Source organism: Takifugu rubripes, chromosome 4 (assembly GCF_901000725.2).
Source record: "Takifugu rubripes chromosome 4, fTakRub1.2, whole genome shotgun sequence".
NCBI lineage: Eukaryota > Metazoa > Chordata > Actinopteri > Tetraodontiformes > Tetraodontidae > Takifugu > Takifugu rubripes.
In genome coordinates, this window is record NC_042288.1 from 8,151,358 (window position 1) to 8,178,676 (window position 27,319).

The 27,319-nt window shown below is 40.7% G+C and overlaps 4 protein-coding genes and 1 non-coding gene across 10 annotated transcripts in view; 3 read left to right on the plus strand and 2 right to left on the minus strand.

Moving 5' to 3' along the window:
- Nucleotides 1-12,305, plus strand: part of nckap1 (NCK-associated protein 1) — a 19,938-nt gene extending 7,633 nt beyond the window's left edge. For 2 of the 4 annotated variants that reach the window (XM_011603056.2, XM_011603057.2), the window contains 29 exons: nt 509-595; nt 675-731; nt 1,246-1,388; nt 1,523-1,613; nt 1,826-1,963; nt 2,035-2,083; nt 2,165-2,321; nt 2,492-2,548; nt 3,001-3,097; nt 3,887-3,993; nt 4,096-4,228; nt 4,469-4,550; nt 4,693-4,751; nt 4,960-5,105; nt 5,214-5,346; nt 5,431-5,550; nt 5,676-5,815; nt 5,907-6,038; nt 6,135-6,353; nt 6,562-6,692; nt 6,813-6,910; nt 7,027-7,120; nt 7,270-7,352; nt 7,967-8,047; nt 8,136-8,229; nt 8,357-8,473; nt 9,420-9,529; nt 9,725-9,814; nt 10,154-12,305. In XM_011603056.2, the coding sequence (XP_011601358.1) occupies nt 509-595; nt 675-731; nt 1,246-1,388; nt 1,523-1,613; nt 1,826-1,963; nt 2,035-2,083; nt 2,165-2,321; nt 2,492-2,548; nt 3,001-3,097; nt 3,887-3,993; nt 4,096-4,228; nt 4,469-4,550; nt 4,693-4,751; nt 4,960-5,105; nt 5,214-5,346; nt 5,431-5,550; nt 5,676-5,815; nt 5,907-6,038; nt 6,135-6,353; nt 6,562-6,692; nt 6,813-6,910; nt 7,027-7,120; nt 7,270-7,352; nt 7,967-8,047; nt 8,136-8,229; nt 8,357-8,473; nt 9,420-9,529; nt 9,725-9,814; nt 10,154-10,270 (3,162 nt within the window). In that variant the 3' untranslated portion in view covers nt 10,271-12,305. Of the gene's footprint in view, nt 1-502; nt 596-674; nt 732-1,245; nt 1,389-1,522; nt 1,614-1,825; nt 1,964-2,034; nt 2,084-2,164; nt 2,322-2,491; nt 2,549-3,000; nt 3,098-3,886; nt 3,994-4,095; nt 4,229-4,468; nt 4,551-4,692; nt 4,752-4,959; nt 5,106-5,213; nt 5,347-5,430; nt 5,551-5,675; nt 5,816-5,906; nt 6,039-6,134; nt 6,354-6,561; nt 6,693-6,812; nt 6,911-7,026; nt 7,121-7,269; nt 7,353-7,966; nt 8,048-8,135; nt 8,230-8,356; nt 8,474-9,419; nt 9,530-9,724; nt 9,815-10,153 lie in introns of all 4 variants that reach the window. The other 2 variants (XM_029834997.1, XM_029834996.1) reach the window with 2 other exon arrangements.
- Nucleotides 12,306-12,499: 194 nt separating this feature from the next.
- lhb (luteinizing hormone subunit beta) lies at nt 12,500-13,690 on the minus strand. 2 transcript variants are annotated; one of them, XM_003963794.3, is made up of 4 exons: nt 13,530-13,690; nt 13,355-13,437; nt 13,074-13,192; nt 12,500-12,859 (listed from the first exon to the last, which is right to left on the minus strand). In XM_003963794.3, exons 2-4 carry the CDS (start codon nt 13,434-13,436, stop codon nt 12,620-12,622), a joined length of 441 nt encoding a protein of 146 aa, XP_003963843.1. In that variant the 5' UTR covers nt 13,437; nt 13,530-13,690; the 3' UTR covers nt 12,500-12,619. The 2 variants fall into 2 exon arrangements, with proteins under 2 accessions (XP_003963843.1, XP_011601356.1); XM_011603054.2 differs by having other exon boundaries at nt 12,538-12,859; nt 13,074-13,195.
- A 154-nt stretch (nt 13,691-13,844) lies between these two features.
- On the plus strand, nt 13,845-13,916 carry trnae-uuc (transfer RNA glutamic acid (anticodon UUC)). The gene has a single exon. It is a non-coding gene; the product is annotated as a tRNA-Glu (tRNA).
- A 1,110-nt stretch (nt 13,917-15,026) lies between these two features.
- Nucleotides 15,027-16,572, plus strand: cox20 (cytochrome c oxidase assembly factor COX20). Its single transcript, XM_011603053.2, has 4 exons — nt 15,027-15,183; nt 15,602-15,716; nt 15,835-15,898; nt 16,051-16,572. The coding sequence occupies exons 1-4, from the start codon at nt 15,151-15,153 to the stop codon at nt 16,193-16,195; spliced, it is 357 nt and encodes a 118-aa protein (XP_011601355.1). The 5' UTR covers nt 15,027-15,150; the 3' UTR covers nt 16,196-16,572.
- A 1,257-nt stretch (nt 16,573-17,829) lies between these two features.
- Nucleotides 17,830-24,516, minus strand: LOC101067992 (high-affinity choline transporter 1-like). 2 transcript variants are annotated; one of them, XM_003963836.2, is made up of 8 exons: nt 24,210-24,516; nt 23,462-23,575; nt 21,829-21,984; nt 21,277-21,425; nt 20,704-20,847; nt 19,716-19,869; nt 19,413-19,630; nt 17,830-19,265 (listed from the first exon to the last, which is right to left on the minus strand). In XM_003963836.2, the coding sequence occupies exons 1-8, from the start codon at nt 24,391-24,393 to the stop codon at nt 18,723-18,725; spliced, it is 1,662 nt and encodes a 553-aa protein (XP_003963885.1). In that variant the 5' UTR covers nt 24,394-24,516; the 3' UTR covers nt 17,830-18,722. The 2 variants fall into 2 exon arrangements, with proteins under 2 accessions (XP_003963885.1, XP_029691406.1); XM_029835546.1 differs by lacking the exon at nt 23,462-23,575.
- Nucleotides 24,517-27,319: the final 2,803 nt, after the last annotated feature.

A 27,319-nucleotide genomic window follows, 5' to 3' on the forward strand; every position in this document is an offset into this window, starting at 1 on the left:
GTTTGTTTATGTTTTGCATGCTATACTTGGCTTATTCCGGACTTGTGCTTTTTGGTAAGTTTTTGTATCCAAGTTTCTGTATTTTACTTTAGCGACCTTAATTTTGTGATAATGTAAGTGTTTGTAACTGTTGTTAAAGGCCGTGAGTGTTTTTTTTTTAGTTGCTGTGCTGTATTTCCTTTCCTAACTCTGCTGGCAGCCTGTTTTTAATCATCATTATCATTATTTTCATGATGTATTTTTATTATGGTTTACTGCAAATTGGTTAAATGGCTGACTGGCTGATTACGTGCACTGAGGAGCGTTTGGTGGGATCTGATAGAATAAAGATATTGTTTTTGCTAGTCTGAGTAGCCCTTAGTAACCCTGTTTGAACTCCTCGGTGCAGCACCGTTGCCTTATATTCTATAATTCTATAGTCTTCTTTTCTGTCCCATTTGGGTCATTACATTTTTGCCCTGATAATAGAAGTTTTATTGTTTTTTTTAATCACCTTTTACAGCAACAGCTGGCTCAGCTGCAGAAGGAAAAGTCAGAGATTCTGAAGAACCTGGCTCTGTACTATTTTACCTTCGTAGATGTAATGGAATTCAAGGTAGGAAAACGTGACCCAACACTTAAGAATTATGTAGAGATGTCATTTATCGTGGTATTCATACTATGTTTTGGAACAGGACCATGTGTGTGAGCTGCTAAACACCATCGACGCTTGCCAGGTCTTCTTTGATATTGTAAGTGCAGGACAGACACACGCTGTAGGCAATGCAAAAGCTCAGCTATAACTCTGCCTTTGCTAAGAAGGAAGAAAGCAGAATGTTGTTTACAGTGTCTTTGTGGAAATAGATGGTTTTCTGTTCTGTGGAGCTTTTAACCGCTGTTACAGATGGTGCAGTGGTCACATAGACAGACAAATGGCAGCTGTTAGCGGGCTGGCTGCTGTTTGAAAGCAGCATGGGTGAGATTTCCCAGACACAAAAAGAATCAAATTGAAATGTATTATTTGCAGAGTACTATTTCCACAGAGACTTTTCTTTCCTGCTGTTTAAAAAAAAGAAAAAAGAAAAAAAGAAAACCCCAACAACAGTGCCATCATCTCATTTTGCTTCCACCAAAGCTTCAACATCTGTATTCATATTATAATGGGTGTCAGGTGGACATATCAGACATGGATTTTCCTAGAAGGGAAAAATCTATTTAAATAAAATCTAACCTGATTTCTTTTTTTTTTTTCCCCACCTATGTCAGACTGTAAACTTTGACCTGACCAAAAACTACCTGGACCTGGTGGTAACATACACTACCCTGATGGTCATACTGTCCCGCATAGAGGAGAGAAAAGCCATCATTGGACTGTACAACTACGCCCATGAGATGACACATGGAGCCAGGTACTCAGGACACACCAAAATCACTGAAGGAATCTGAGCGAGTGTGGCATTTATACACATAAACACGCACTAGAACTTAGAAGCAGCTGTTATCTTATATCTGTTTTAACTGTAATACCTTATGTGTGCTGTAGTGATCGGGAGTACCCCAGATTGGGTCAGATGATTGTAGATTATGAAAACCCAATGAAGAAGATGATGGAGGAGTTTGTTCCCCATGGAAAGGTAGAACAACTCACTTCAATGCTTCATCTTATCTTGGTCAAGTGAAATTAAACATGTTTTACTAATGAGACATTGTTATCGTCGTGCTCATTGGTGCTTTTCTGCCCTTGTTATAATGTAAATCACATTTTTGTCTATGACTTCTTCCACCTGTCCATTCTCTTCCTCCATCCATCCTACTTTCTTTCCTTTCGCGGATTTATGGTCTGCAGTCGCTATCGGATGCGTTGATCAGTCTGCAGATGGTCTATCCCAGGAGAAATCTTTCGGCTGACCAGTGGAGGAATGCCCAGCTGCTTTCTCTTATCTCTGCGCCATCCACCATGCTCAACCCCGCACAGTCAGACACGGTTAGTAGCGCATCTATTTAACGAGGATTTTAATTACAGGGGTGTTTAATTTCAAACATATCTGCTTTTAGATGCCGTGTGAATATCTGTCCCTGGACGCAATGGAGAAGTGGATTGTTTGTAAGTGCTGTTAACAACCTGAACTCGTATGTGTTTATATTATATTACTGAGTGACATGCTACCTGTGTGTACTCTTTCAGTTGGTTTTATCCTGTGCCACGCGGCACTGAATAGCGACGCAGCAGCATTGTCTCTGTGGAAGCTGGCTCTGCAGAGCTCTACCTGCCTCTGTCTGTTCAGGGATGAAGTGTTTCACATCCACAAAGCAGCAGAGGATCTCTTTGTCAACATCAGAGGGTAAGAGGGAATTAAATCACACATAAACAATCGCAATTATTGGGCATTGATGGTGAATATCTGCTGCTTCTGACATGTGAGAAACTGTTGTTTTTGCTTGGAAAAATTCAAATAGTAATTCAAATTTTTTTAAAAACCACCTCTTTCTTTTTTTCCCCCGTGTTTTCCAGCTACAACAAACGCATCAATGACATCAGAGAGTGCAAGGAACATGCTCTTTCTCATGCGTAAGTACATAATGCTGATTGATTAATCTCTCTGTTGTACGGCTTCATACCTGTCATATGCAATCTTCTAGTTTTATCACTCGGACCACATTTTCTTTTATTCACTTATATTTCTAGTTCTTTCTCTTTCTTCCTACCTTTAACCACCCTGTGAGCTCTTCCTTCAGCCTTAAATCTCTCTTTCAGCCAGTGTCACACAGAAACGCTGCGTTCTTATCTTCATCCTCCACTTGCTGCATTTTTTTCGTCTTCCTTTTGTCTTCCCGGTTGCCTCGTCTCTGCTTTTATCCTTATTACTTATTCTGTCTGTCCCTTTCATCTTCACTCTCATTCTTCTTCCTTCAGTGCCATCTGCTTACTTTTGTACTCATGCAGGATTGTCCTAAAAGTGTCAAAGTACTGTTTAATCGTGTGTTTTGATGCTTTGATTCCTTCTGCCTGTTGCTCTCTAGAGGCACGATGCACAGAGAGAGACGCAAATTCCTCCGGTCAGCTCTGAAGGAGTTGGCCACAGTTTTGGCTGATCAGCCTGGCCTGCTGGGTCCAAAGGTAACAATTCTGACACCATGGCATGATTAAATAATGCAGTTGCCCAAGGCTACTTTAGAATTCTAAAAAGTTGGCTTTGATTTATTTTTACTTTTAGTCTCTTTAGTTTGTAAAGAGACTCATAATATGATTTGTAATAATAAATAACTTATAGTTATAATATACACTCACCGGCCACTTTATTAGGTACACCATGCTAGTAACGGGTTGGACCCCCTTTTGCCTTCAGAACTGCCTCAATTCTTCGTGGCATAGATTCAACAAGGTGCTGGAAGCATTCCTCAGAGTTTGGTCCATATTGACATGATGGCATCACACAGTTGCCGCAGATTTGTCGGCTGCACATCCATGATATATATGTATATTTGAAATAAATAACATAATTGAATAAGTCAGATTTAAGAGGATATTTTATGAAATACCACTTTAGAGCGATAAGTTTATACAAATGTTTCCATTTATTCACTTCACATAAATCTGGTCCACTGGGTGCTGTTGATATAACATTAACTTTATGCAACAGTGCTTAAAAGGTGGTGCTGTGATGTTGTAAATGTTGTGCAGGAGAGACAGTTTTCCCACCTGCCCTATAAGTTATCCTGGACAGATGGCGGTCTTCCAAGCACGGCTGATTCTATAAACGCAGTGCAGATTTCATTCAGGGGGGACGAGAGTGCAGCAGCTGCTTACTGTTTGGCGTAATTGATCATTTTGACTGTTACATCTCAGGTTTCGCTTTTCTTGTTTTAGTGTGTGTATCTGTCTGATTCCTCTGTTGTGTTCCATCAGGCCTTATTTGTTTTTATGGCGCTGTCTTTTGCCCGCGACGAAATCATCTGGTTGCTTCGACATGCCGACAACATCCAGAAGAAAAGCACAGATGACTTTATTGATAAGTAGGCAAACATATTTACATATTTACGTATACTTGCAAAGCAAGCAGATGGTCACACTTGTCCAAGTTTAGCTGTTTGTTGATGATGTTTTGTGCTTTGCAGACACATAGCAGAGTTGATCTTCTACATGGAGGAGCTCAGAGCTCATGTTAGGAAATACGGCCCAGTGATGCAGCGATACTACGTCCAGTATCTCTCTGGTTTTGATGCTGTTGTGCTGAATGAGCTGGTGCAGGTATGAGTGTGCACTTCAAACACAAAATGGACATTTAGGCACCTTATTACTCGTTATATGCAAATTTACAGAAAGAACGGACAGAAATATTGAAAAGGCTTTAAATTATTTCAGAATCTTTACTTTTGCATTTGAAAATTGCATCTAGATTGAAATTGGAATTCACAATGGGGATTTAAATGACACATCTATCCCAGCTGAACTTTATAATCAGATTTTTACCCCGTCTTCTTTTAATAGAACCTGTCAGTTTGCCCGGAGGACGAATCCATAATTATGTCTTCATTTGTCAACACGATGACCTCTCTCAGTGTCAAACAAGGTAAACTTTTACGTGCTGGTTTTATTGAGGAAGCCATCCAAGCTGGAATTAGTAGTTGTTCAAGAAACACTTGTGTTCTGGGAGAAGGAAGCATTTCTAAAGGATCACATTGTTGAGGGATGACTTATCATTTCTGTTACAGTGGAGGATGGAGACGTGTTTGACTTCAGAGGCATGAGGCTGGACTGGTTCAGGCTTCAGGTATGCACATAGTCATAGAAAACGTCCGTGCCATTTATCTAAGCATACATTCTTTGTTTACGTGAGCTGTAAAATATTCCTACTGCTCATATCAGAGAAGTGATGTGCTCAGATTTGGTAGTCTAATTCTACGGGTGAATCTGATTGAGACGGATGGCTCAACTCTTTTTTTTCTTTTCTTTTTTTTGTGTCTCTTCTCTCTTTTTAGGCCTACACAAGTGTTTCAAAAGCCAGTCTTGGCTTGGCTGATCACAAGGAACTGGGCAAAATGATGAACACTATTATTTTCCACACAAAGATGGTGGACTCTCTGGTGGATATGCTGGTGGAGACATCAGACCTTTCTATTTTCTGGTAAGAGGCACTAAATTGTACAGTACATGCACCCTCTATGCATGTATGAAAGGAAAACAGTGCTGTTAAATTGTTCATCATCCTTGTTTTATTCTGCCCATCCTCTAGTTTCTACAGCCGTGCATTTGAGAAGATGTTTCAGCAGTGTTTGGAACTTCCTTCCCAAAGTCGACACTCCGTCTGCTTCCCTCTGCTCTGCACACACTTCATGTCCTGTACACACGAGCTCTGTCCTGAAGAGGTAATGCCACAGTAGCAGCTGTGGGCGGAGTATTCAAAATAATAAAAATGATGCAGCTACTAATTGAGGTTTCCTCCACCATAGCGCCATCACATAGGAGATCGAAGTCTGTCATTGTGTAACATGTTTCTGGACGAGATGGCCAAACAGGCCAGAAACCTCATTACTGATATCTGTACAGAACAATGTACCCTCAGTGACCAGGTAAGGACCCCCGAGGATAATATTAACTCATGTTACATTCATGTCTAATAGGCATTCGCTTTCATTTGTTTTATCAATGAAATATTGTTTACTCATTTTCTTTTTATTCTTTTACTTTGTCATAGTTGCTTCCTAAGCACTGTGCAAAAACCATCAGTCAGGCTGTAAATAAGAAAAGCAAGAAGGCTACGGGGAAGAAAGGAGAGACCGAGAGGGAGAAACCAGGAGTGGAGAGTATGAGGAAGAACAGACTACTGGTTACCAAGTCAGTTTGAAAATAAAAATGTGTTAAAACAAAGCATTTATTTTACTACTTTGGAGTCATTTGTTATTCCTGCACTATTGCTTCTCCCCAGTCTGGATAAACTGCACACGGCTTTATCTGAACTCTGCTTCTCCATCAACTACGTTCCTAACCTGGTTGTTTGGGAGCACACGTTCACACCAAGAGAGTACCTCACCTCACACCTGGAGATCCGATTCACCAAGTAAGCGAACCGGAGGGCAATGATGTGATTTTAAATGTTGCGTTGAAGCATTTTCCTCTTGAGCGTCACTGGTTAATGAAAACGTTCTGATTCTAGATCCATAGTGGGGATGACCATGTACAACCAGGCTACTCAGGAGATAGCCAAACCCAGTGAGCTGCTGACCAGCGTCCGCGCCTACATGACTGTACTTCAGTCCATAGAGAATTATGTCACTATCGACATCACCCGGGTGTTCAACAACGTCCTCTTACAGCAGACGCAGCATTTGGACAGTCATGGGGAGCCCACCATCACCAGTCTGTATACAAACTGGTATGTTTTCTCACTATTCTTGAGTAACACTTCGAGTATATTTCCCTTGAGCTTGTTCTCGTTTATTAAAACCCTTTTCTGTGTGATTACTTATACCACCACGCCACAGTTGATTTTCATTTTCAAGGTTAACTTTATGAATTGACTGTCATGACACTGTAGTTAGCTCAGACTTGTGATCAAAAGAACTCTTTGCATTTGTCTGTAGGTACCTGGAGACGTTGCTTCGCCAAGTCAGCAATGGACACATTGCTTATTTCCCAGCCATGAAAGCCTTTGTCAACCTCCCCACAGAAAATGAGCTGACCTTTAATGCAGAAGAATATTCAGACATCTCTGGTACAAACATAAATCACCCTTTTTCTTAAACAAAATCAGGTTTATCTGTATTTTTCCACGAGCTATGTGGTGGTGGTGTTGTTGTTTGGTTTGTAATTTCTGGTGTCTGAATTTCTGCAGAGATGCGTTCTTTGTCTGAGCTCTTGGGTCCATACGGGATGAAGTTCCTTAGCGAGAGTCTGATGTGGCACATCTCATCCCAGGTTGCTGAGCTGAAGGTATTTCTCCCGCGTAGCAACAACTTTGTAATAACCTTTTTCATGTATTCAGGAGCAAAAACACAATTGCAGGAAAAAGTCTTTTCTTACTGTGAAAACTTTTTTTCCCCTTGTAGAAGCTAGTGGTAGAAAACATGGAGGTGCTGACCCAGATGAGGACAAGCTTTGACAAACCAGATCACATGGCAGCCCTGTTCAAGAAACTCACCTGTAATTACACACTCTTTACTCATTTGCCATGAATTCATGTTCTGCTGGTAGAGCCCAGCTGTTGTTATAATATTTAACGATCACTTTCTGTAATTTACAATACAGTTTGTCAGATTTGTAGGTGAATTCTGTTTGTGTTTGGATTTCAGCTGTGGACAGCGTGTTGAAGAGAATGACCATCATTGGTGTCATCCTGTCCTTCCGCTCCCTTGCTCAGGAGGCTCTGAGAGATGTAAGACATGACTGTTAAAAACACTGGAGCCATTCAGAGCGCAGCCAGTTCAAAATGGCTATATTTATTATAATTTATTTAATGCACTGTTATTATACTGTATATTCTATACAAGCCACGGGGGCTATCATGTAACACAGACAGGAAGCTCGATGATCAGGTAACCGTGGTGATGTGTATCATTTGGAACCACGTGAATACCTAAAATTACAAAACAGCAGTTTACACAGCAATTTAATACTAAAGGATATAAATGTATTCTTCAGTATCAAAGTTAGATGAATTATAGGAGACCTTGACCTTTGATATGAGGGGTAAATGACTGGTTTTAAACTGGTACTTTGGAGAAGAATGGGCACAGCAGTAAAAGTGTGGAAGTGTTGACTTGCACATTTAAGGTACTTGAAACCCTCTGGTGTGGTTTAGAGCAAAAGAAGAGTCTTGACTGTCAAATGACCTCATAAATACATGTATGGAATACAAGATTGCTTCCAAATTCACCATCATTCACTGATATATTTATCATAGTTGGTCTAAAGGCATCCTTAATCCTGTAAATCCTGCGGTTCACGCCACACAGTAAAGAGTCTTTATTTCTGTCATGGCACCTGCAGGTGTTGTCCTGTCACATTCCTTTCTTGGTCAGTTCTGTGGAGGACTTCAAGGATCACATTCCCAGAGAGACAGACATGAAGGTGACATTAAAGGACGTGAAACCATCTTTGAATGATGTCATTGTCAGCGCGCATCCGGTGGCCTCATGCATATTTTTTGTGTTTCCAGGTGGCCATGAATGTTTATGAGCTGTCGTCAGCAGCAGGATTACCCTGCGAGATCGACCCAGCTCTTGTCGTGGCTCTTTCTTCACAAAAAAGTGGTGAGAACCTTCTCCAGTTATGCATATTATAAAGTCTCTTTTTTCCCTCAGTCTCTGGGGTTTTTTAAAACATGCTTCCTGTGTTTGAAGCCATGCCTGATGTGTAAAAGCACTTGTCTCTCTGCAGAGAACATCAGTCCAGAGGAGGAATACAAGATCGCCTGTCTGCTGATGGTCTTCGTGGCCGTCTCCTTGCCGACACTGGCCAGCAACGTGATGTCCCAATACAGCCCCGCCATAGAAGGTAAAGACCCTTGTATTTTATCAGAAATGTTTTATTTTTTAAGTCTGACCTGTATCTTAAATCCTAATTCTGCTTGCCTCAAAGAATTGTTGACTGCTCTATGCTGCAGACAATCGTGAAAAATGCACATAACTACTGATTATTTGCTGTACAAATGTTGTTATTCTGTCTTATAATTAGTTACTGTGAGTGTAACATATAATAATTTTCTTTTTACATAATGACATTGAACCTCTGATCAGTGTCGTAGAATGTATCAGGAAACATAATTTATTGCATCAGTGCCATGAGACTGTTCTGCATGTAAATATTACTCAGTTTGTACCCTCACATGGGTTCATTTGCATGCACAATAACTTTATAATCCTCTTCATTATGTTCACTTTTTAAATGACAATTCATTTTAGAGGTCAGTGATCTCACTATGACATGTTTAACCTTCATTGTGGGGTGTATTTAAATGAAAAAGATATATATTCCAGTCAAGACAGCTGCTTTTGTTTGAAATCGACATGCACTGTTGTAGCTTAATGAACTTTTGATAAGATATCAAAACCTTTGTCACTCAAGGATGAATTATCAAGGCTTCTTAACAACCTTGAAATGAACAGCGCTGTTGATAATAAGGGGCATTTGAAAAGGATAATTAGTTGTAATGCGCTCCCTCATTGTTGGTATGCTGACTGCATATTGGCCAACATGTCTAGCAGCACATACCAATGCAAAGCACCAGCGTAACCATGCCAGTTGGAGTTTAAATTCCTTTGTGTGTATTTATATACATTTATACGCACATCTTGTTGTTTAGCTCATGTTTTGATCCCATATGGATTTTTCTGTTTTCAAATTCTGGACAGTGCTGATGGTGCCACAAAATAAAGCAACTATTAAGAGCTGAGGTTTTTATGTCGCCTTTTTCACGGTGTGCATCTACTGCCCCCTACAGGCCACTGTAACAACATCCACTGTCTGGCCAAAGCCATCAACCAGATTGCTGCTGCTCTTTTCACCATCCATAAGGGGAGCATAGAGGACCGCCTGAAAGAGTTCCTCGCTGTAAGATTGACCTTAATCGCAATCTGATATACTGTATTAACCCCCTTTTTTTTTAAGAATTAGATGAAACAGAGACATGGTAACTATATGAAAACATGTGTATGTTTCAGAAACATTAGAAATTCCCTTCTTAACAATTTAAAAACTGAATTGTGAACGATAAATGTTTGAGTGTGGAACTTTTTGTGTGTGTAGTTGGCGTCTTCCAGCCTGCTGAAGATCGGCCAAGAGACGGACAAGATGACAACACGCAACAGAGAATCTGTCTATCTGCTGCTGGACATGGTGCGAGACAGTGAATCACTTAAATAACCTTTTCCCTTTGTGGTTCCGCTCTGTGAAGGATCGAAGTGAACTAAATTGTCCTTCAAACAGTTACAAAATATGAAAATCATGGCTCCTCCAGCATTTTTGGCTTGGTTATTTGGGGTGTTTATCAGTTTTTGTCCCCCAAACTAACAGTGAGCGTTCAAGTAGTGAGAAACACAAACCTGAACATTTGAAAGAATGAGTGATCCGCTCTGATCGCTGGACTTTGGCTCCTGGTAACATTACAGCAGCTAAACAGGCTCAACTTCTAATCTTTGTGTTTCCAAACTCGATTGACATGTGATTTCTTTGCAGATTGTGCAGGAGTCCCCTTTCCTCACCATGGACCTCCTGGAGTCCTGTTTTCCCTACGTCCTCCTGCGAAACGCCTATCACGCCGTCTACAAACAGAGCATCAGTGCCAACGCCTAGACGCACGGCGAGCGGGTGTGATCAGATGAGCCTCGTTGCTGACAGACATTTTTAAATACTAACAACAAACACTAAATCCAGACTTAACAGTAAACCTTGGGTTTACCTTTGGGTCCTCTTTTCAGACAAAAATGAGGTCAATGGCATTTTCCAAATTCAATCACTGCAAATAAAATACCCACAATTCAATGGAGCAGTTAAAGATGCTGACATTGAAAAGATACAGGCACACAAATACAGTACATACTAGCTGGATGAAGATAGGGAATCAGTGTCTTTATTTTAATTATTGTACTTTTACATGATGTTGCCAGGGACCATAACCATAGCAACACTTATAATACAACATGTATGGTTGGTAAAAGAACAAAAATATAAATATATAGTATATATATATAGTTGACACTAAAATATTATTTCCTTTTTCAGTAAAGATTAGAGATTTTCGGTGGCCAGCTGAACCTCTCGTGGATGCTTTTTTTGGGGGGGATAGCGGGTGTTTCTGAAATGGTGTGGAGGGTTTTTCTTTGCTTTGAGAGAGGGTGGCTGATGATTCCCGTGTTGATAAATGAACATGTTGCTTGTTAATGTATGTTTACACTACATGACACTTACAGACATTCTGAGCAGATATTAAATGACAAACACTAATCTTTGAGCATTTGATAGTGAACACAGACATTTGTATAACATGGTGATGTTTTCTTCCTTTTATTTTCATGCTAGTTGTAACATGACCTTTTTGTGTGTAAAGATATAATATCTGTATTCTGCTTTGATGTGAATTGAACTTGTCTGTTTTAATGTTTTGTTTTATGATGATGACAATGATGATTTGCCAAATGTGTAAAAATTGTGTATCGGGGCTTGGAAGTGGTGCAGCGTTTGGGTGAGCGTTGGGTTTTGGATGGCTGCCTGGCGGCAGTAGTTTAGGTGACAGAAGGTGTTTACATTGGATCTAAATGACTGCAGTTATACATAGAAGCCCTCAGAACAAGTCAATACTTTATATTCCTCACTGCAAAGTCACTTCTGATTCAGTCAAAGTCCACTAGGTGCTGATCTTTTTCTCTGACATAGAAATGCTACAGACTTGTGATTTTGTCATGGTGAACCATCCCCTTTTTAACTGTTACAGCTGCCACGCTGCAGCTTTGGCCACCAAGAAACTCCACTGAAGAATCTAGAGGAACGGTGCCTTGCTCAAAGGCAACACAGAAGCTGTTATGAATCTTCCATCAACGCTACATTTCTGTAAAAAGGGCTGAGGCTGTAACTTCAACAGAACTGATGTGATAATCTGAGGCTTGGTGGAGCAGCGTACTGTTGAAGGGACCTCCTCTGCAGACTCTCATGGTGGCTCTGTGATGCCTTTAAGGACACACGGCCTCCACACAGATGGACGGAAACCATTTGACAGTCAAGTATATTCCTTCATCAAGGCATTTCTTTACCTTAGCCCTTAATATTTCACTAGCGCCAGGGCTCTGTCTGACGGCTCATACTGCATACTGTTGGAACTGGTGAGGTCAACATCCAGGAGCAGAGAGGCATGTTTACTGTACAGAGCAGAAGCACATCCATTTAGTTGATGGTATGCAATATTAGTACATGAAGATGGAAACGCTGGCTCATTCTCCCACTTTGGGTGGAACGATTGCTCTAATTTTTTTGCTAACTTCTATTTTTTGTCTCTGATTCCTCTGTGTAACTTAAATGAAAAGAGTAAAATAAAGTTTAGCACTGTGTCAGAACTTCTGGAGCTTCCATAAAAGCTTTCTGGTTGCAACAAAGAAAAACTGCTTGTTTTTTTTGTTTTTTTAACAATGAATCTTTTATTCTATAAACTTTACATTAAAGTTGCGAAAGTAGGTCGGGTGGAAAATTGATTCTCTAATATTAGCGTGAAGCAATTACTAAAATTGATCTTGGATAAGTCAGTCTCTTTGGGGGGAAAACCAGTAGAAATTATAAAAGCAAATTGTTTTTGTCTGCTCCAGGCCCTGATTAAAGTCTTAAAACTGATTTCCAACCACACCGTTGCTTATTCTGACTTCTTGTTTTTTCAAACCTTGAAATAGTTTGGATACATTCGCACACAATTCTAAGGTGATGAGCAATGTGTGACCTGCCTCTCCTCCTATCAGGAAGCGTGCACCCCTATCAAGGTGCGGCTGTTGATTGGGGGGGGGCGCAAATGATAAACTTGGAGTATTACTGTAAGCCATGTTGACAGTAGTTAGCATTGAAATAATCTATTGCACTGGCAAATGCAAAAATCTTTATTTAGTGGATGCTCTTGGTAGTATAGGTTGTGTGGTTTGTTTACAAGTCCAATGCTTCTTTTGCTTAAGCGTAGTAGTAGAACGGGACGTCATTCACGCAGAAATCTGGCTGCAGGCTCTGGAAGGTGCAGTCGGATGTGTTCATAGAGCAACGGCTGCAGTGGCAACTTAAAGCCACGGGGTAGGTGACCATCGGGTCCACTCCTGGCGGACATCCTGGCAGCTCATAGGTTTTGTAGTAGACGCTTTTGTACGTGCACACATTCTGATGGATTTTGTTGAAAGGGATCTTAATGACTGGGTCCTGGAAGAGAGTGACAGGCATACATTTATACACATTTTTGGACAAAACATATATTTTGACAGTATTAAAGATGATGTCACCTGTGCGCCTGCAGCATCCTGTGGCCCTCTCTAAAGTGTCCCTAATGCCATTTATTTAAACACCCCTCACCCCCACCCCCCCAATCAACACGGTGGCCCAACTCTGACACTCCTGCCTGGACCATCACCAGTACCTTGGTGATGCAGTGGCCGCTACAGATGCTTGTTTCCACCAAGTGACATGTGGGACAACCTTCTTTCTCCAGAGACACCATGTGATTGATGGGCTGGCACAGCGGCAGATGGAAGTCTTCTGCTGATGAAGATGTTGCGTGTCACATTTCTCAAATGCCTTTATTGTCAGTTTTTTTAGAACATTTATTTGTATGCGAGTAAATGGAACAATTTTTATGCATTAGCCTTTTTCAAAAAAATAATCAGCAGGGAGGGAGTCAAAAGTGCATGTAGAATTTACCTGTAGCATTAAGTGTTGAAATGAAGGATGAAGCTGCCAGAAAGAAGCACAGCATCACTCTGCTCATTTGCACAGCTGGCATCCTGCAAGTAAAAAACATCGAGTTATACAGTTGCAGCATGCGTGCAAATCATAAAACATTGAGGTTTAATTGTTGAACGATCGGCTGTCTTACCTGTCTGGTTCCTGCAGGTAATCTGCTAAAGTGTGCCTGCAGCTCAGCCTTTATAGCCCACACAGGAGCCAGGTTTGAGGAAATCCCATATTGGATGTCAAGAGTGTTTCCTGTTTTCGGTAGACGAGAAAGAACACTTTGACAATTTTCCATCTTCCATGGGGCATGCTAGTAGTCAAAATGTTCTTAATAAATTGAGGCAGATGTTACAATGTAGCATTCGCTATCCTGATAATTGTTTTTTGATAACAAGTACTTACCCAGATTATAGTAGATTTTCGCTTTATTCTTAAAGTGGTAGTTACTTCGCATATTTCCCATATGGTCTAGCGGTTAGGATTCCTGGTTTTCACCCAGGCGGCCCGGGTTCGACTCCCGGTATGGGAACGATATGTTTTTTGGCCCAGCTAGGAGGTCGAGCTGGCTTTATTTTAAAACAGAAAAAACAATAAATACCACTCATTAGATCAGATTACTGGTTCTCTATTTGAAATATTAATAATAAAGAGTAATAATAGCAGGAGCAATTTTAGTTACTGGGAAAAAATATACATAATTGTTTGGCCCATATTTGTTTTTTTCCCCCGCACAAAATTGTCGCCTTTCGTTTTGAATAAAACCACAGCGAAATATTTATAACATCAGTTTTAAATAGTGACTGGCAAAAATAAACTAATATCAACGAATATCACCCACTAATAAAAAAAAATAAATTATTGGATTTATTTATTATTGGATTTAAATTTATATATTATTGACTTTATAAATTTACGGGTCACTTCCTCACACAGACGCACCAAAACTGACTTTCGAGTCAAGAGATGTTGACTATGAAGACCTCCGGTACCTGATATCTTGTTACCGGTGAAATAATCCTATTTATCAAAGCGAGATCACTGTGACATGTGAACTGTATAAATTGGCTTATGTCGTTCATCTTGACATTGAGTGTTTCCCTTTTTTTTTTTTTTTAATGTAATGGCACACCAACTAGTCTCCAAAAATTCAACCACATTTACTCAAACCACATCCTTTCTGGGACGCAACATAGAGGTAATGATTAGCACAGAATGTCGAAGGTGGTAGCATAATAATAGAAATTCCAATCTTTGTAAAAACAATCAGTTCATTTCTGTTTTTGAAAATCTTTAGGGAAGAAATATACAAATTAGATATCAATTTATGTTTCCTTGGATTTTTAAATCTGAAAGAAAGTCTGTAAAGTCTTACAGGCTTTAGCTAACCTTTCGTTCATTTTTAACAAAATGTCCTGGGATTTACATAAAAGAATAAAACTAACAATCTATAAAATTAAATAAAAAGATTTGTTTTGAGGAAGAAACAAAGGAATAGTCCGAATATCGCATTCATATTGAAGGAGAACTAATATTTCAAATAATTTTTTTTTTTTTAATATATTAAAAAACACGTACACTATGTACTCCGGAACTATACTCAAGACATTGTGTTCTTTCGGTGATTAATAATGGACGGAACCGGTAGCAAAACTCCGCGCATGCGTTAAACGTAGTCCGGGTTACGAAATGAAAACACTATTTGGTTATTCAATTCTAGGATGAACTGAATTTATTCTTTATACAGAGAACTATCGAGCTGGGCAATGACAGAGAGCGGAGAGGAGACCAAGAACCAAGTGAGTATTTTCTATTTTCTGATACAAATTTATCCCAGATCCCAAATTTATCATTTCTAAGCTAGCGATACACTAACATGCGTGAGAAGGTCAAAAACATCGCCATATGTACCCAAACGACAGCTATCATTAATATTTTAGGCAGACATCTCATCATTAAACTCTAGAAACACCATCCGGATAGTAAACATATATTTTAATATATAGTATTAAATTCATTTTAACATACAAAATATACTTTACACATAGTGAGTAAACATAGACAGCGCAGTAATGACTTGGGATTCGATAATATCACTTAAATGCATCTTTTCATTGTGAATTTTTCACTACATGATGTATTTGTTTTTCATAAAGAGTATTGATTAAATAAGCAAAGAAAACCGCTAACTCCTATTTATCTTTCATTGTTACTCAGGGTTTCAGGCTCCTGGGTATCCTGGATGTCAAGAACACTCCATGTGCCAGGGATGCCATCCTGCATGGAGCTGGAGGATCAATAGCTATTGGTCTTCTTCACTTTCTGTCCACTAGTGAGTCTTTTCTCCTGAAATGTTCGTGCATGCTTCGAACACGTCACTGATTTTATTGTGAGCTTCTCTTCCACAGTGTTTTAGACTTTAAAGGAAATGTCTGTTCTGTTGTCTGCAGGCCGAGTAAGGAGGTCATTTGATGTGGGATTTGCAGGCTTTATGCTGACCACACTCGGATCCTGGTAGGTCCTACATTGTTTAAGTTTCGGTCTTTGCTTTTAATCCTCAAATGAAAGCAAATTTGTCAATCAGCTTTTTCAACAAAACGCTTGCACCACAGATTTATGTCCAGTTGCATTTTTTGGTGATGCTCGCCATGTGTCTCCCACTCCAGGTTTTACTGTAGGATGAACAATGCTAAACTTCGTGTCCAGCAAAGGCTGATCCAAGATGGGATCAAAAACAAGGTTGTGTATGAAGGAACTCAGCTTGATCCCACAATGAAACCACAAGAAGAGAAACCATCAACTGCCTCATGACCTCCAGCATTGAAACTACATTATCTAATTTGGTTAGAAGAACCCAACAAGCTCCTACAAAGACGATACAATGCTTTTGCATTAAAGAAAAAACTCTCTATTATTGACAACTCGGGAGCTGAGTGGAAAAGAAATCTATGTATGAATGTATTGTTTGACGTCTTAATAAGTGTTTAATGTTGGATTTTCTGGAACGATACTGGCACTACTGTCCAGCAGGTGGTGCAAAAAGGTGATTGTCTGGTAATGGGGTCAGAGATGAGTCACCAGAGAAATAAATCAGAACTGGAAGTACCAAAGTACAGAAGAGAAACATAAACTGATTAAAGGGAATTCAAACATTTTATGATCTGAATAAAAAAGCTTTAAAAAAACTACCCTTAAATGCTGTGTTGGATTTCTCAAATGTGAAAAGCATGTGTGCATTGTTGGTAAAGTGGCTTTGACACTGAGCCTTTTAAGCAGAGGTGGAGATGCTAGAGTACAGACTGGTTGTTCCTGTCAAGTCCCCATGTGCCAATAGATGTGGTAGGGAGGAACGATTCTGCTTGGAGTGTCAATCTTGTGAATCACGCTACGAAATGGGGAGACAGTGACACATTGGCACATCTTCCTTCTGAAAATCCTTGGATGGGAAATAAAAAAGGGTGCTTCTCTCTTCTGTAAGTGTAGCAAAAGAGTGTCACCTTGAGGCCAGTCTACCCCGGTGGGTACTGCATCACCTATGTCATTAGCCTTTCTGTATTTTTGACCTTTTCTCCTTTTTTGATTTATCCTGGAGTTAATCCACAGATACTTCATCCTTTTAATGATTTTTGCACATTTGATCTGTGGCTTCTCTTCACCACAGAGCATAAAATACAGGAACCCTCTTGGAAAGATGGTAAAATAAAGCAACAGATCACTGTTTCAACTTGACCATCCATTAAATGACAGAGGAATCAGCCTGCGTAGATTACGCCTCTCTTGCGCGGTCTTATTATAGGATACTCCAGAGCTGTTGGCATGCCGACAGTAGTGGGACGTCTTCTCATGTAATGCAACACTGATACGACACTGTTTTACTTGGACTGAGATACACGAGGGGACAAACCAAACATACAGCACTGCTTCAGCATGCCACAAAGGCCTGAGCCTAATCAACCAGCAGAGAGCAGTTTATTCTATTTTTATTTGTCAGGCTTTGTTCCAAGGACACTTAGCCAGCCAACTTATAATGAGTTAAATGTTTTTTATTGTAGTAGTTAAGCAGATCATAGATCAGTAGCTACTGTGCAAAATTATGACCTCTTATTTGAAGAGAAGGAGAAACTGGCTGTAAGATGTTTTTACTTTTAAACGTTGTCTTCTAACATAGGAAATTCTCTGAAACACTTGAAAGGCAGTGTGTGTGGGCCTCTCTTCCTATTTCACTTATCATAAACACTTCAATTATAATTATCTCTAATGACCATGAGCGCACCTGACCGTAATAAATATACCTCTTATTTTAGTGGATTTGATTTTTTTTTTTTTTAATTATGACTTGTCAGGACTCTGTTTTGTGTTTTTATGTGCTTCTAGATCTGTTTTTAATTAATTAAAACTTGAGGTTTTAACATAAATATGTAACAGACCTGAGGTACAAATGCATATATAGGTGTATATATACATCAATATTTTAATTTCTGGTCACTGTATACATTTAATTCCATGAAGATATGATCCTGTGTATCTTTGAAATGAACAGACAGGAACCACTGTAAAAACAAAACCAATTAAAAAAACACACGATTCACCACAAATATGGACATTGCAACATCAAATAGTATAAAGGCAATCCCCATCGTATACTGTATAAAAATATTCAGATATTTAGGAAGCAGTGCACTATTAAAGAAAGCCCTACCATACTGTGCATATTTGTTTCTAATTTAGAAGGCCAATCTTCAGCCTAATGAAAATAACACTAAAAACTATTTTTTCTGCCCCTTCACTTACAGACATTTTGTCTCCTAAACCAGAGATAAAAGGCACAGATATGATCTTGCATGAGTATTTGAACACTGTTATGTTATTTCATTTATTGCATATAATACATGGCAGTTGCTCGATGGCTATTGTCTGTGATTAGATTAACTTAACTAGGTTACAGTTTATTCTATGTCCAATGGTTGCAGACGGCGTAAGATCTTTGCAGTCTACGAAACTTTTACAACTTGGCACGAGACCCATTTGTGTGACACACAGGTCATTATGAACCTGTAAACTCGCATTAGAATCACAACAATATCTGAGATTACATACATGGTGGACTAGGACTTCCTGGGTCTTACTCCTCTTCTGGCCTTTGGCCTCTTTTGCATTTATAGCTGTATTTTTGTCGTAGCATTCAATGCCGGTCATTGAATCATTCATTTCTACTTTAATCCATCCACCCTTTTGATCACTACCAGAAACGTTTAACAAAGGTCCAAGGTTTATTGTCTCTGGTGTTTGAATGTAAAAAAAAAAAAAAAACACATTAGTGTGAGCCACCAAATAATTCTTAGCACGTTGATTCTAACATAGGTTCGTATACTTCATTGTTCATATTTTGCTCTTCAAAGTCTTTAACGTCTTTGGCAACAGTTTCCGATTTCGTTGAGGACTGAGCTTTCACTTTGAAAACGTCCAGTTTCTCTGGAATCAGGCCACGGTTGAAGAGAAACGAGGCTAAATACGAGAACAGCAGGACGAACACCACGGTGGACAGCATGCAGATGGTCCTGATTGGGGCATGCTGGACGTAAACGCCGTTTACCATCCTGCATCCTGGAAATTGGATAATAGGCGGTATTCTGAGAAGAGGCTCTCCGCACAGCACCCGCAGCAGCATGCCTAAAGTGCAGCCCAAAACAGCTCCATAACCATTGGAGATCTTAAAGAAAAGGACGCAGACCAGCTGAGGCAACATGAGGGTATAAGTGAGGTCAGCACGAAGCATCCAGATCATCAGGACGCTGTTATCCAGAAAGGTGAGAGATGTACCAGCCAAGCCCATGATTACCACGGAGATCCGGATCACCCACTGGATCTCCTGATCTGATGCCTAGAACGAGGGAGGCAAACCGGTATAATTAATGTTTTTGTAAGTGCAGCCTGGTGAGGTCACTTCCTAAGCTGGACTCTCTTTAGATGATCCCTCCCAACCCATGATTCTAGGTTTCGAGGCACTAAGGCGTCTTCTGTCCCTCACCTGCACTCTCAGGATGCTCTTGTAGATGTTGGAGGTGAAGATGGAGGCCGCGGACAGCAAAGCCGAGTCGGTGGACGACATCACGGCCGCTGCCACCGCCCCGATCCCGATGATGGAGATGTAGGTCGGGGTGAGGTGCTGCAAGACGATGGGCAGGATGAGTCCGGTCTCCCCTCGCACAAATGGGGACGGAGAACCATAAGAAGTCAAGTTCCAATCTGAGAAGATCAAATAAAATGCTTTTTAATTTATTTTGCCTGCCATTTCCAGCTGTAAAGTCTGATTTCTGTTCCTGAACCGTACTCGTCGATGCAGCCGCTGCCCCAAGGAGTATCGGAGGGATGCCCAATGTGGGAACGATGAAGGCGGCGGCAAAGCAGGTGATCTTAGCCGTGGAGGAGGAGGCGGCTGACAGTGTCCGCTGATGGAAGTTCTGCAGACCCAAGTTCCCCAAACCCTGGAGGGATGAGACAAAGGCTGAAGGTGCGAGGAGGCTCCCCAAAGTGTGCAGCCGAAGCATCCGGACAAATCTAGATCACTTTAGACTCTAATGTCGACAAAAGTGACAGTTTAGAGCAATCTCTCCGTCTAAAAATCCATAAAGGGTTCTCAGGAACGCTACCAGATCGGGGTCATACAACAAGTATCATCTTTTTCTCCGAAGCGTTCTCATTCAATTGCAGTTATGGAATTTTTTTTAATGTATTTTTTTCCTGTCTACTTCAAGCTGAGAAATAAACATTTATGCAACCGGTCCAAAAACGTTGGCAGCGCATTTAACAGTATGATTGGATCCTCTTCGGCCAACACAAACAGCAGTGCAGTGTTCTCTCGGCTCAGAAACCAGAGGTAAATCTTAAACTAACAGTATTATGTGGCGCCTGCAGGAACTCATAACTGACACATTGTTCTTTCCCACAAGTGTAGCGGGCGTCGACGTATGACCTGGTGCACTGCGTGTCCTGCCCCGTGGTACGTCGTCAGGATTCTGCCGTGGCCAAAAGAGATTGTGTTTAAGAGATCACTGACAAAGCAGACAGCTTCAACAGGGTGCACAGCAGCCTGTTTAACGGGCTTGGCTCACATCCAGGCGCATTTTATTTTCATGCGATCAGCTGAGCCACACAACAGCCGGAGTGACAAGGTGACCAACAGGTCGCTATGATCCGACGGGCTCTGCGTGTTTTCGCCATTATGAATAGAAAGCAAGGCGTGCTTATATAAGTGGCGCGTCGAACGGGGGCCTTTACGGGGAGGAGGGGGGGTTAATAAAATGGAAATGAGTTCTTACCAGAATTAGAAAGTTATCAATCCACCACCAGGCCCTGTCTGCGTCCACAGTGCCTAACCAGGGGGACTGGAAAGTGTTGTTGTAAGCTGTCTCGGTGATGTCCATCACGGCGGGGTTCATCAGGGAGAAGGGCACACACAGCCACTACGGAAAAACAAAGACTTTTGCCCAACTGTGGCTCTGAATGCAGACGAGGAGGTTTTGATCCATTTGTGAATTGGCCACGCTTGTAGTTTTGAAGTTACAGCTCAAGTATAAGTTAAAATGACGCAGTTGAGAAGAAATGTTTAGCTCAGCTATTACACATTTGAAGTACCTCAGCCAGCTGTCACAGATACGCTGTTTTCTGCACATAGCACGGCTTGGCAGTGTCATAAATATAGTTGACCAATCACCTGAGAATTCCTAAGCTATGAAAGGGACATGGTCTGTTTATATTCTGTGAGCGTTAGCTCCTCAGGGTGACACCCTCTGATGTACAGTTTGCACTGACGCTGCTATAGCGAACACAATGTCACAATTCAAATGCTCTTGGCTGAAATTAGTCTGCTCCCGGTAGAAGGGGCAACTCACCAAGCTGACGAAAATAAGGACAAGCTGGATGACGTCAGTGTACGCCACGGAGTACAGGCCGCCCATCAGCGTGTAGGTGATGGCCACGGCGGCAGAAATCCAGATGCTCACAGTGTAGGAGAAATCCAGGATCACACTCATAGTTACGCCTGTTGTGTCCAAAAACTGGGTTAGAAACTCAAAATATTCCCACACTGATTATATAAACTCATGTTTACTATTTGTCCACTGATCTAATTCAATCTTAACAGTATGATCTTTCACTGATTTTCACTAATCTAATTCTCGCACATTAAACTGCTGTATGCAAACATGCGTCGCTAAACTCAAACCAACCTTTCGAGATTATGATCTGTTTAATGCAAACGACAGAAGAAAGTTCAATGTAGTTTGTTTGTGGGGGCGCACACGGCTGTCTTTCTACACTCATATGGTTGCGCTGATCTGCCAACGGAGTTATTTCACGCCATACCTGCCGGAACAGCTGCTATACTGTCATGGTCAAGGCGCAAGCGTCACATGCATCACACCCTCCCACGGAAACATTCTTACCTAATCCTATGAGTGTTCCGGTCACCCACATAATCTCTGATATGAGCGAAGCCACAGACAGGGCTGCTGTTGCCACTTTTCCATATTTGATCTGGAAAGGATCCATCATGGTCACGTATTTATTGTTCCTCATGGGCTCGGCGAAGAACAGGCCACCTCAGTGATGAGATGAGGAGAGAGAGATTTAGACCCAGTGTCATTGCATTTAATCCTTTACTGACATGTGAACATACGTTTTAATAAAGTCAATTCTGATTCTGAACACAGCTTAAATACCCTTTTGTACCCTTTTGTGAAAACCCTATGAAAAGTGATCAATAAATATATCAAATCCATATTTAATGACAAAAGACCTAAAACAACAGACCCAAAGTCTGCATGTAGCATCGTGTTTAAAGTGGAAAGAGACAATCTTTCCTCACTTGAGTTTCATGTGATAAATGTGTTGGGTTATTTTCTCCTATAATACTCAAACCTAAGGCAATTGGCTGTTACACAACTTCTATTTCCACTGAAGTTGTCACTATCACATGTTCGGAGGGAGATTAAGAGTAATGCATTGGAATAAATAATTAATGCAGTTGACTTGGAGTGTGTCGGTATTACTGGACGTGTAAATCCAGCGGAAAATCCTTACATTGACTCTTTTAAAATTGGTGACATTCATTGCCTCTTCTCAGCGTGTGCCGTCTTTGCTTATCCTCTTAACAGGCGGGCGGTCAGCTGTTCCTTATGTACCCATATTCCACCGAACATGCTGAAAGCAGCACGACGGCTTGAGCTACAAAGAACCGAGCAAAGCGTGCGATAGAAGCAAATCGGAGAAATTCTTTCCCCCCTAAATTTGCTGTCGCCACAGCTCTATATTGTTTTGCTTCCCCCCTGAATTATATTTTATGCTGACGCAACTGAGTGCAAGTTGTCCCAGTTGCAAGAAAAAAACCTGAAAGCAACAGATTAACTTCAGCTTACAGTAAGTAACATCTTACGTGCACACAACACACACAACTATTCAGCCACCGAATTTCACAGTTGAGCTATATACTGTAAAACCAAACTAGCATTGTAATCATCCTGTAGCAGCTGCCGAATGGTTGCTCAGAAAATGTAGAACTCGACTCAAGCCAGGTCAAATGAGAACATTTGTCCAGCTACGTACAGACGCCAAAGACTCAAACACACAACCCGCAATCTGCAATAGTTGGCTCTTCTCCCACTCACACATTATGTGCAGCTCCTGTGCTGATTTGATCTTGTCTTTGTGCTGTGAGTCATGTTAGTCATGTTAGTCCCCCCCCCCCCCCATTTTAATACTGGAAAGTAAACCCTCAACGAAACTGCCATAGAGCCCGCTGATGTAAAGGTCTGGTAAACCACAGACCGTTTAAGAGGACATAAGAGAGACAGGAAAATGCAAGGTTTCAGCTTCTCCTGGCTGATTTCTCGATCCAAACCCGAACAGTACTGCGCAACTTCTGACTTCAGTTGATATCACGTGGGCCTCAGTGCTGTCAGGTATTATTGTGAAGGGTGGAGAAGACAAATTTAGCTCTTCCTCTCATCTTATTTTGATTCACGCCATTGATTAATACATCGCCCTCGTCTATTTATTGCTAAAAGCAGACAGTCTTACCAATGACAAAACACATGGTTGCTGTGATTGGCATCACAGCCCAGGTGAGTCCCATGGAAGGGTTGTACACTGCCTCCGCTGTGCCCACAATAAAACCACCTCCAACCCACGTCGCTGAAACACGCAAACACACACAAAAGGCTGCATCAGAAACACGCTCATGCTCCAAATAGCCTCTTCTCCTATATTTACCACTCTCCTACATCTGGAGGTTCCACACCAAGTTGTGAAGTAGTTAGGAAGGCGTAATTAAGCACAATGAGGTAAAACCAGTTGTGTTTAATCCAAAATCTCCACAAACATCACACACATTTCTAGTCAGACACATTTTATGCATATTACCCACTCCACTACATATCAATAAAGCACCTACAGGACATATATCTTTCCTGATTTCTTCTTTTATAAAACGTGAAACTCCATTAATTAATTATGGAGCCCATATAGAGTAGCTGGGCCACAACTCTCAGGTTGTTTTATGATAAATTCATTCTTATTGTAATACGCCATAAAAACGGGAGATGCCAATGCTTTTAATATTTGTACTTATTGTCATAATGAGTCACGTTAGGGGAAAGTGTGACCCGCTCGTCCATCATTTTGAAATCCTGCTAGAGAAAACGCATTTCAGCCGTGATTATAGGAATACACAGATACCATTGACCTGTGTGTACCTATATTATATGTGACATAAACAGTGAGGAAGGACGAGCCTATTGTCCCGTTCCAGTGCTCCAGCTACACTCGCCTGTCATGGTGAAGATGCCGATCACAAGGCTGATGCCCCGGTTGCCCAGAAGCGCCATCTCCGTCTTGTTCCCGTTGCCCTTTTTGGCTTCCTTCTTGGACTTGATGGAGGCCCAGATGCCGATCCCGAGGACCAGCAGGTAGAATAAGATCATAACAGTCACTCCGGGGATGTTGAGAGCCATGATGGAGCGGTGGTTGTCCGGATGAAGAGCGCGGTTAGCAGCCTGGATGGTGCAGCGTGCATGTGCCTGTGCGCGCAGAGAGGGAGCGGAGCTGGATCACAGCGGAGGCGCCTGGAACTGCAACGGATAAACGCACGTCAGCCTACGCATAAAGTGTGACCCGCATGTGAGGTATGGAAGCCCACATTTGCAGAAAAATCATAGGCTATCTGAGAATTTCGCTCAAAATTCTGACCTATCAAAATTCTCTAAAACACAGACAGACAGACAGACAGGCAGACAGACAGACAGACAGACAGACAGGCAGACAGACAGACAGACACACACACACGCGCGCGCACACACACACATTATTTGTTTAAAATCTATACATAATCACAAATGAAGGAAGATTGCTTGTGCAACAATACACCCATCTGACTCATAAATACCACGCTTATTAATAGAACATCCATCTACCTATACAGATACGGCCACAATCAATAAACAATGTAATGTTATCAAACTGTAACGTTTGGTTTCCCCCATTTGCGTACAGTTGTATTATTTTGTATCTAGTCTTACTTCTTGTAGACATGTTAAACTCTTTATTGCTGCTCTGCATGGGTGCGTGGTTCTTTTTATATCTTTAAGTGTCTGGTGTTACACTGCAAAGAGAAATTCACCGTCTTTTCTAAAGTTGGTTTCAGTACTTTTCACAAGATGTTATAAATAATAATAATATCTACGTTATGGCAAATGTTTTCTTTACGTTTATTACCAGAAGGCCCATCTTTAATACATTGAAATCACACATGGTGTCATGACTTGTTCCACTGATTTAATCAGACTGCTGCTTTAATCTCTTCATGCTGCTCAATAACTAATTAGAATTGTGACTGACTGCAATGATTTCTGTCTGACTAAAATGAGACCTGTCCATTAATTTACTGCCCTACTTTGTCAAATCCTCGTATGCAACATTGGTCACTGAAAACTACTTTTGCGGCTTTTTGTACAAATGGGTTCTCAAATTCGTCGTAAAACATTTTCCCCTGACTTCTGTGTGACCTAAGACAGCATGTTCCCTGGATACAGCAGGGAAATGTGTGTCTGAGGCGATCACCATAAAATATTTCGCTATAACAGGGCATGGGATTGGTCAGGGGGATACTCTCGCCACATGTTATGGTCATTTTATTTTTATTTTTTATGTTTTTCCAACAGGAACATCGCAACTACTGTCGCTGACTGGTCTCAGTTAGATGTTCGACAATTCTCTCAGCAGAGGATCAGAACTATTCCTGTCGTTGCTGAACGGATGTGCATGAAAGTGAAAACTACTACTATTGGTTTGGACATTTTTAGATGTTAACATGTCAATAAAGAAATGAAAATGTGGTTACAAACATAGAAAAGAGCAGCACGTTGAGTCCACTCAGCCCTCAGATGTCAATATGCACAGTAGCATTATTTATTATATAATAGGTGCTGACTTTGTTGCACCACTGTCATAAATCATAAGATATACAGGCCTGACAGGTATGCTTATTCTATACCACAGACTATAAAATAAAAATGAAATGTAAACACATAATGTAACATGTAACAAAAGTTACATGTTACAACCAGAATTGATTTTTGAATGGAAAGTCTGTTGGTCAAGTATTGGAGCATTGTTCAACATATTCTGGTAGTTGAATCACAGCAACTGAACTGTTTGAGTTCCATGAAGATATTTTACCTCTCATCCAAGTGGCTTCATCAGTTCTGACTGTTAAGGAGTTCCCAATAGTTAGTATCTGGAATATAAGTATAAGTATTCCAGATATTATCTGGAATACGAGTATCTGGAACTCCCTAACTGTCAGAACTGATGAAGCCTCTTGGATGAGAGGTGAGATGTCTTCATTGAACTCAAAGTCCAGTTGCTGTGATTTACCTACCAGGATGTGAGAACCTTCGCAGACACATTGTTCAAAACATTTTCAAAACTGAATAGAAACACAAACTATCAGCGTTGCTATTGCAGTGTTATAAGCGCCCTTATTGGCTGCCCAAAAACTGCTCGAAACCAACATCCAAGTTACAATTTTACATTTGTATCTTTTTGTATAGCTACAATTTTGTCGTGAGACAGACAAGAAAGAGCCAAAAACCCCTTTAAAAAGTTTTGAAGTGTAAAACCTTTAAACAATTTTATGCTGAGCTGATTAGCGTAAAGTGTCTGTGTTCTATGTCATACATTGTATTCTTGCTATAATTGCCGACTGGGATTGCATTAAATGATGGCAGTATAGAAGGCAGGCCTATTGTGATATAAGATACTTGTAATAATATATTGTTTTCAGTCAATGCTCTTTTGAGGGATCCAAACTGAAGCTTTCTTTGATCTTTTACATTTCAATGTAGGTACGTTGCACTAGTTTCAAGTTATAGTAAACACATGTGATGGTGCAAATTCAAGCCCGTCAGGGCGGATCAAGCACTTCACATGGCACAAATCCTGCCAATATTGTGGTAGAAGCGAAATTCGGCATATCAGCCCAGTCCCCAAAACTGAAATAAATCAAACTGAAATACTGTATAACAATATTACCCCTTTAAATCTTAGTTTTAACCTTCACCCTCATCTGTGGTGTGTACAGTTATATTTATCATTCCTTTGTAGCTATTTTTTTTCTTGTAGAACATTTCAATGGCCTGTGAATGCTGCCTGCTTCTTTTATTGCTGCTCTGAATGCTTGTATTGTTTTATATTTTCATCCATGTTTGTGGTAATAGCTCAAACTTCCCTACTGTGGGACAAATAAAGGAATTTCATGCTGATTTAAATACTTTAACAGAGCAGCTATTTCACAAAAGCTAATCTACATTATGGCAGTCATTTTTTCTTTGAGTTTAACGCAAAAAGGCCTATCAAAATTATATGGAATTTTTTTTGGGG